Consider the following 8,390-nt stretch of genomic DNA (forward strand, 5'->3'; position numbering starts at 1 on the left):
TGAGGCTCTTGGGAGATTTTAATCATAATCTGCACTTCATCTACACTCTGCCAAACATTTCACATCTGACAGACACGGTGGTGGGTTTGGAAGAGACGAGGTATCCCAGGCTTTCAGGGTCTCTGATGAGCAGTATCACACAGGCAGCTTGGAGGGCCAAAGAGCTGTAATCACAGAACAACATAGGTAACACATCCTAAAAGAAACCAGAAAAACACGGAATAATGTAGGTGTCCTGGCCCAACAAGGCCAGCCTAGATGAGGCCACTCAGACCCAGCACTGTCACCCACTGAACACCTCCATGCCATTCCCCCACCTCTCCAGTCTCCAGATGGTGTCTGACCACCCTCACGGTGAAAAATACTCTCCTAATTAGATCTGGTTGGAAAATCTCTTTCTAGGAGCCCAGAAATCATAGAATCATAGAATGGTTTGGGTTGGAAGGGACCTTTGAAGGTCATCTAGTCCAACCCTCCTGCACTGAGCTGGGACTGATGCTGCTACTCAGAAGAACATTCCAGCAGCCAAACTACTCTCATGGTAGTTTGTACCAGCTCCCACAACTGTTCACAATTTTTTCCCACTGCCTCAGTCCCTGAAATCCCAGCTCTCAGGGCCAAAATGGATGATCCTGGTGCTTACCACGGCCCCCTTAGCGCCACTCAGTGAGTGGACTCTTTCCATCGCGGTGTCCATCGCGCATCCTTCCCAAAGGGCAGCCATTGAGCAGAGATGGGAGATGACCAGTCCAGCCTCTTCAGGAAGATGCTGTAGCTGTCTGCATACTCAGAAACCCAGCGGCTGCTGCAGAGAACATGGGGAAGGGGGTAAGGAGAGGACCTCCACCCTGTGGTTCGTGCCCCAGGACAAGGGACCTGCCTCCCCTTCTGCAGTGTTTGACCACCCAGCCAGGAATCTGTGTAGAGCAAACCAAGCACATTCAGATGGGATGGGGGACAGGGGGAACAGCCTGTCTCCATCAGGAACGGGGCAGATGCTGCCACACACACGGTTGTCATCGGGATCAATCTCCCGCGTGGACCAACCATTACATAGGCTCAGTCTCCAGCCCACATACAACTCCAGGATCACAGATTAAAATCTGCAATGCAGAGCTGAAATATCTGTGTGCTAGGGGAAGGTGGGGGGCATGAGGCAGCAGGGAGGAATTGTCTTTCCAGTGAGAAATGAGAGCTCAGGAGCAGTTTATGCCTGTTTGGTTCATAGTGTGCAGATGAGTCACGTTGCAAACAGCTCCTGCCCTGGTTGATTTGAGAGAGCCCTTTCCCAGGGGAAGCCTGGGCATGGAAATGATGAGACATGCCTCTTGCCCTAGCCCCACAGGGATCTTCTTTCCACAGGGATTAGGCTGTCCCAGAAATTGTCTCCCCACTCCAATCAACCCCGCTGCAAAACTTTTCAAGAAAAGGCTGATTGGGCTTTGAGAGTGGATTTGTCCCCAAGGGAATTTCTTTGGGGTCATTGCATAGCACGGACAGGGAGATTTATGCTTGAGAAACACCTTCCAATTCCAAGCAGCTCCAAAACCTCCCTGCCCTACTCTTACCCTGTCCCCCACTCCCAGCAGCCACCCTCTCCTCCCCATCCCACCTCTCCCTTACTAATTGAAGTGGCTCTCTTCAGGGAAAACGGGAGAAGGCCTTATCTCCTCTGTATAGAATCCACCATGGACTCCCGTCTGGTGCTGGTAATCTTGATTGTAGATACTTTTCCACTCAAGGTTAGAGCAGTCTAGTGAAAGAGAATCCAAATAATTAAAAGATTTTTTTTGGTCTCTGTCTCCTGTATTGCACAGCCTGAGTGTTCCCCCTTCCCCTGAGCTCCACTGGCAGTTTGTGCTTCCAGTGCTCCTGTTGGAGCTCCCATGATGAAGGGATTAGCCAAAGGAAAACACAGGAATTTCTTCCCTGGTGTAGATAAAGTCATTTAGATGAGATTATTCAGCCCTTATTTCCCATAGCCTGTGTGAGGAAAGCCACACAAGGCAGACCTGGAAATGATATCTTGTGATCTTCCTGTCTGGATATTGGCTTGTCACCTGGTATATATTTTCCCCTACTGTCTAGATTTTCTTTCCTTCGTGCCATTAATCAGGGACTAAACCAGGGAAGAGATCCATGGTTCACTTAACCCCTAACTGAACACCATCACATCTGCTGTGATATCTTCCCCAAAATCCCTGTGGGACCTGGTTTGAAAAGGTACCATCTCCCATCTGACTCTCCAGAGATGTCTTATCTGTGTGTTAACAGCTTGGTGTGTGTCCTCCTGTCTGTTCTGATCGAGCAGATCTGCCTGGGTATGAACATGCAGGGAGGACACACAGAGAAGAGCCACCCATTGTAGACGTTTCACCTTCTCTGGGTATTTTTAAAATGACACATTCCTATAATGAGTCATTGGTAGAGTATTTTTGTTGTGTTCACTGTGGCTGAGGTTACAGGTGTCTCACAGGTGCATGACCATGTCAGGCTGTTAATGCAGCCCAGCAGCAGCTCCTATGTTATGACATTATTTCCAGGGAGACCACATCGAGCAGCATTGTGCTCCACGGGGTGGCCTGTCTGGAAATTGGGGTGAAAGAAACACCATTCACAACATTCCAAACTCTTCTAGAAGATAACTCTTTTTCTCTGCCCTGCTTCTCCCCACTGATGGGCAGATGGTTTCAGGGGATCCGTGAACCCTTCCTGTGTCACTCACTTTCCCTTCACCCTCCTCAGCCTCTTCTGGAATTAAGTTAAAAACCCAAAGCCAGGCTGAAGGCCACCAGTCATTCTCATGGGGCAGCTGCCACAGCCCCCATCCACTGACCTTTCATTAAAATAGATGAGCCAAGGTTATGGTATTTGTATTTATCAGCATTGTACAGCCTTTCCTGGTACAAATCCCGAGTGAATTGCTGGTAGGTGGCCACGTTTGAGGATGGCAGTTCCCTCTGCACCAATGCCCCTGAGACAGGGGAGAAGAAGAAGGTGCATTAGTCAGGAAATCACCATCAATTACTCATGCAAATCCTCACTCTATCCTTCGGATAGGGTAAGTTGAAGTCTCAACTGGCGTAAATCAGGGGAGACCCAGTCACTCCAGCAGAGCTTTGCTGAAGTGCACTAATTTTGCATTGATCTGGCTCGTGGCACAAGTAGGAGAAGGATTTATGTTGGTGCAAAGCAAGTGGAAGGAGCCGTGCTGTCTCCACATTGCCCTGGAGTGCTAAAAGGAGCTGAGACACTCTGCAGCAGGTCTGTGTGAAAGGGAGAAAAACTGCACTGCTGGCTTACACAGGGGCAGAGCAGGAAGGGAAAAGCCCACAGGAGTTTTGTCACTAGCACAAGACAGCTTCAGATGGGCTTGGCAAGGAGATGTTTGCAGCCCTCAGATGTCAAGTGCAGTCCATATGGAGACATGTCCATCTGAGCTGCTTGTCCAGACTCTCCTTCTATTTAGTGGAGAGAGAAAACCTGCCAGGGCTTACTTCCCCTCATTGTCAGGGTGGCATTGAAGCTACAGGAGATGGCTGTGTCTTTGCTTCCCTCTGATCATGGAAGAATCCAGACACAGGCATCCCACACTGGGAGAATCAGCTCAGGGAACAGAGAGGACATCCTGGTCTCCTGTTGGCTTCTGGAGCACTGCTGAGCAATGGCACCCTCTTCACTCTCAAGCAGGAGCTCAGGGGAAAATCCCTACTGCTCTGGGATGGTTGAGCATGGCAGAGTGATGTTTGCTGACCACTCCTTTTGCTTTTCTGACTTCCATCAGCATTTTAATCCGTGCAAGCAAGCTGTTAAATGGTGTGGCTGAGAGCTGGCTACCACCCCCTTTGCTGCATTTGCTGTCAGACAGGTACCCATAGCAGAAGACATTCAAAAACCAACCAAACCCCTCACATCCAACCAGAATCCTTTTCCCTCCCTGCACTTCTGCAAAGCGGGGTTGACAGCATCTCCCTGTATCCCAACAGAGCTGTGAAGATAAAACCCTTAGAGACCCTTGCTAGCAGTGGCTCTTCATGCACTGAGATGTTTCTAAAACCCCAGCTCCCTACACCCGTGCTTTGAGCTGGCCTAGGAGCTGCATATTCCTGGTGACAGGTGCTGTGCCCATGTGTGCATCCTTGCCAGGCTCAGCCCAGCACCGAAGCATCATCAGGATGCTGCCCTGTGCATCCAGCCAGCATGGACCAGGGGCTGGGGGCTGGCAAAGGCCCAGGCAGACAGCCCCTCAGGCAGCTGGACATGGCCAGTCAGCTGTTCACCAGCAGTGCCAGCATCAGGGGTTACCCTCTGTTCCATCTGTCAGAGCAGGAGCTGGAAGGGGTGGGCAGCAAGACAGGTCGTGCATCGGGTCAGCAAGAATCTCCAGTTTCCCTGCCCGTCTTGTTGTCAGGTCAGAGGGCTGGCACTCTGGTAGGTAGCACTTGGGCACGTCTGGAACAGGAAGGAATGAAGGTGTCTGCAGAAAAAAGTCCCGTGTGAGTGGAGAGGCAGCAACTGGGGAGGGCAGCTGCTAAAGCAGCGTCGAGCAGCTGCCCGCAGCAAAGCCTGGGCCTTGGTGGGGTCAGCATCTCTGGGGGCACAGTGGCCACAGAGCAGCTCTGTGGCTCTCATTGAAGCACAGGAACCATCACAGCTTCCTCTGTCAGCCCATCTTACAGCTTGGGCCCTGGGTGGGCAGAGGGAGGGAGGGAGGGAGCCTGGGCAAAAGCTGCGGTTTGGTGGTGGGAGAGGGAATGGCTCCAGGGTTCATGTCAGGGAAAGGCTGAAGAGGCTGCTGCTGTGGCTGATCTGGAGAGGCTCCAGCCTCTCCAGCTGCACACTGCAGCTCCAGATGGTTTTTAGGGGCTCAGAAAGGGATTCTCCTGCTGTGAGCTCCACCAGGCTGCTGGGACCAGCAAGGACCATCCTCACAGGGTTTGTCTATTGTTGTTTTGGGTCTCTGTGGGTTTCTGTTTGTCCCTCAAACTCCAGGGTCCTCAGAGCAATCCCCCAGTGTTTCTCCTTTTCAAGACTGACAGTAGGGCAGGTGGAGGCTGCAGAGCTACAGGAACTAGCTGTATCTGGGGGCTTCCCCCACTGAGGATGGCCAGAGCTCCTCCTGAGGCATCTCCAGAGGGACAGGAGCCTCTAGGAGACCACAGTAGGGATGGCTCATCAGCCAGTGCTTTCTTCTTAACACAAGGAGTTCCCCACCTTCCCCTTGGGAGTAGGTTACTGCCCAAAATGTCACAGATAAAAACATCACAGTTGTTTTATCCTCCTAAAAAAGTACAAATCCTATCAGGGCCAAGAGGGAAACCTGGGCCTCCCACATACCTCATCATCACACTACCCAGTGGGACAGCTTTCTTTGGCAGGCCTTGGGAATTAATAAGGAGCCAAAGGGAGCTGCAACCCAAGCGAATCAGACATAGCTTCCTTCTTTCCCATCTCCCAAACTACACCAGCACCTCCACAGGAAGCGTGCAGCCTTCCAAAAATAAAATTTTAAAGTTTAAATGAAATAAATAAAGGAAAAGGAGAAAAGAAAAAGAAACTGATATGCACGGCTCGGAAACCACACTCCAGCAGGCAGGGGTTAAACCTTGCCGCCGCAGCCGGGATCCTGGAAGCGGAGCAGCCACCTAAGGCTGGGGCTGCCCGGGAAGCGCTGGCCAGCCCGGAGAGCAGCGGGAGCCCCGAGCAGGAGCGCTAATGAAGGCGGCTGGCAGCGGGAGAGGAGAGGAGAGGAGAGGAGAGGAGAGGAGAGGAGAGGAGAGGAGAGGAGAGGAGAGGAGAGGAGAGGAGAGGAGAGGAGAGGAGAGGAGAGGAGAGGAGAGGAGAGGAGAGGAGAGGAGGAGGAGAAGGGAGAGGAGAAGGGAGAGGAGAAGGGAGAGGAGAAGGGAGAGGAGAAGGGAGAGGAGAAGGGAGAGGAGAAGGGAGAGGAGAAGGGAGAGGAGAAGGGAGAGGAGAAGGGAGAGGAGAAGGGAGAGGAGAAGGGAGAGGAGAGGAGAGGAGAGGAGAGGAGAGGAGAGGAGAGGAGAGGAGAGGAGAGGAGAGGAGAGGAGAGGAGAGGAGGAGGAGAAGGGAGAGGAGAAGGGAGAGGAGAAGGGAGAGGAGAAGGGAGAGGAGAAGGGAGAGGAGAAGGGAGAGGAGAAGGGAGAGGAGAAGGGAGAGGAGAGGAGAGGAGAGGAGAGGAGAGGAGAGGAGAGGAGAGGAGAGGAGAGATCACAGGACAGCACAGGACAGGGCTCCCCAGGCTGCTGCCCGGGCGGGGATGGCAGCGGTGTCCCCACACAGCCCCTCTGCCCCGCGGGCACCTTCACACAATGATTTCTCTGTTGTTGCCCCCTCCCTTTTCCTCCCCAGCCTCAACTTTTTTTCCCTCTCTCGTGAGTGTATGAGCCCAAAGCACTCCAGCAGCCGAACATGCCCCCCACCACTTCTCCGCAGTGGCCCAGTGCAAGCCGCAGCTGTCCCCACTGGGCTGCCACAAACAATTAAGCCAGGGCAGGCGGAGCGAGGCAAATCAGATTAAATAGCTCAGGGGGTCGCTCGCACTGCGAGGAGATTAGAAAAAAAACAACCCCAGTTCCCCACAGAAGTCTTCTCAGGCCCGTGTCAGGGCAAGGAGCCATCTCCATCCCAAACGCAATCCCCCTCCTCAAGGCGGGTACCGGGATGGGTCTGATCCTGACGCACCCACCAGCCCCACGGGGAGCAAGCGGAGTCCAAGGTTCGGCACCGGTTCAGCAAGCAGTCGTTAGTGCCCTGACTTAATGAGTGTAATTAGCATCACTCCCCACCAACAGCTTTACCGGAGGGTGCAAGGGGGATTTCCCGCACAAGGGATGGGGGCACAAGCCGAGGGCACTTGGGCGTGATGGGACCTGCTGGTGGGTCACAGCCGTGGAGACCACGGCAGTGCAGACAGCACCCACTCCTGCTGCCCGCTTGGCACCATCCCAGTCCCCAGCTGTCCTGAGAGGGGAGCTGGCAGCCTGGGCCGGGGATCCAAGGCAGGAAAAGGGCGCGGGTACCGGTACGTGTGCCTGGGTGGGTGAGTGGTAGTCGTCCTGCCAGCAGAAGTCCTTCCGGTAAATGCTCTTGTACTTGTCCAGTGCGGGTGGCAGCTGGAAGAGAGAGAAGGCAGACACAAGGAAACACTAAGATTCAGGGAAAGCCTTCAAAAGTGGCGATACAAACCCAAAATGCTCCCTCATAGCTCAGGAGAGGATGAGCTGCTCTTCTGGACCACCTGGGGCCAGTCCAGTGGGGTGACCCCTTGCTCAGTTAAGCCCCGGGCAGGATGGCAGGGAAGGTCCTGCACTCTTTTGGCAATGGTTTCTGGGGCTCTTCTTGTCCCAGGATTTCCCCATGCAACAAAGACCTTCCTCCTGCCTTCCTCAAACCTCCTCTGACTGCCCAAATGGCCCCAGGCAGAGGACTAATACAGAGCTGCCGAAATACTTTGATCAGCTGCTGAGGTCCAGTGTCACTCAGGTTAAATCAGCACATGCTCCCATCTCCTATTTCAGTAACATTTGCTATGTGCTTATCACGTATTTAAAGAGCTGGCTAATGTCAATACTCATTCTGCAAAGCCGTTGGAGAAACCATGGAAGAAAACTCTGCCAGGGGATATAAAGCCTGTGACACCTGCCCTAACTCCAGAAATCCTTGCGGTGCAAATTTTTGGAGACGGAGAGGATTTTAGGGAGAGAGCACTATCTGTGTGTCTTCTCCCTCAGCATGCACCATGAGCACTGCTGGAGCCAGGAAAGCTGCTGAGACAAGCCTTCAGGCTGGCTCCAGAGCTGTTTCTATGCTGAAGCATTAAACATGATAACTCATCAATGCATGGCAAGGGCTGGGGGAGATGAGCTCTGATTGCAGGTGTTACTGTGATCTCCACTGCTGCACAAACACATCCACCACCCAGGCGTGGCTTGGCCAGCCCAGGCAGGGGCTGCACTGCCACGTCCCTGTGATTAGGGACACTGCAGCAGCACCTTAGGGAGGGCTTTGTGTGCCTCGCCAACAGTCACCCACCATGGGCAAGAATATATTTTATATTCTCTGTCCTTTTTTTCACATTTCACTCTTTTCCCCCTCTGGGCTTCCCAAACCAGTGTTTGCCTATTATCTTCCCAGCAGACCCAACCAAACCCAATACTGAAACACCAGTGAGGATGAGAGTCCTGTGTGTACTTCACCTTCCAGGCCTTTGCATCCCTCATCATCTCCATGGTGAACCAGGAACCTGCACCAGAAAATTAACTCAGTTAAAAACCACCAGACCAGATCTTCTCCGCCATCCCACCTCCAGGGATAAGGGAACTGGAGATCTGAAGCTGGCTACTGGTGGGAGGAAGGGGATTCAGCTGGGG

The 8,390-nt window shown here is 53.1% G+C and overlaps 1 protein-coding gene across 7 annotated transcripts in view; it reads right to left on the reverse strand.

The window, feature by feature from the left end:
• Positions 1 to 8,390, reverse strand: part of LOC125326441 — a 26,332-nt gene continuing 17,942 nt past the window's right edge. For 6 of the 7 annotated variants that reach the window (XM_048304703.1, XM_048304697.1, XM_048304702.1 and 3 more), the window contains 7 exons: positions 8,217 to 8,263; positions 7,041 to 7,133; positions 4,306 to 4,477; positions 2,837 to 2,974; positions 1,624 to 1,753; positions 644 to 805; positions 1 to 164 (listed from right to left, as the gene is read on the reverse strand). In XM_048304703.1, the coding sequence (XP_048160660.1) occupies positions 664 to 805; positions 1,624 to 1,753; positions 2,837 to 2,974; positions 4,306 to 4,477; positions 7,041 to 7,133; positions 8,217 to 8,249 (708 nt within the window). In that variant the 5' untranslated portion in view covers positions 8,250 to 8,263 and the 3' untranslated portion in view covers positions 1 to 164; positions 644 to 663. Of the gene's footprint in view, positions 197 to 643; positions 806 to 1,623; positions 1,754 to 2,836; positions 2,975 to 4,305; positions 4,478 to 7,040; positions 7,134 to 8,216; positions 8,264 to 8,390 lie in introns of all 7 variants that reach the window. The other variant, XM_048304698.1, reaches the window with a different exon arrangement.

The sequence above is a fragment of the Corvus hawaiiensis genome, chromosome 5, assembly GCF_020740725.1.
Source record: "Corvus hawaiiensis isolate bCorHaw1 chromosome 5, bCorHaw1.pri.cur, whole genome shotgun sequence".
NCBI lineage: Eukaryota > Metazoa > Chordata > Aves > Passeriformes > Corvidae > Corvus > Corvus hawaiiensis.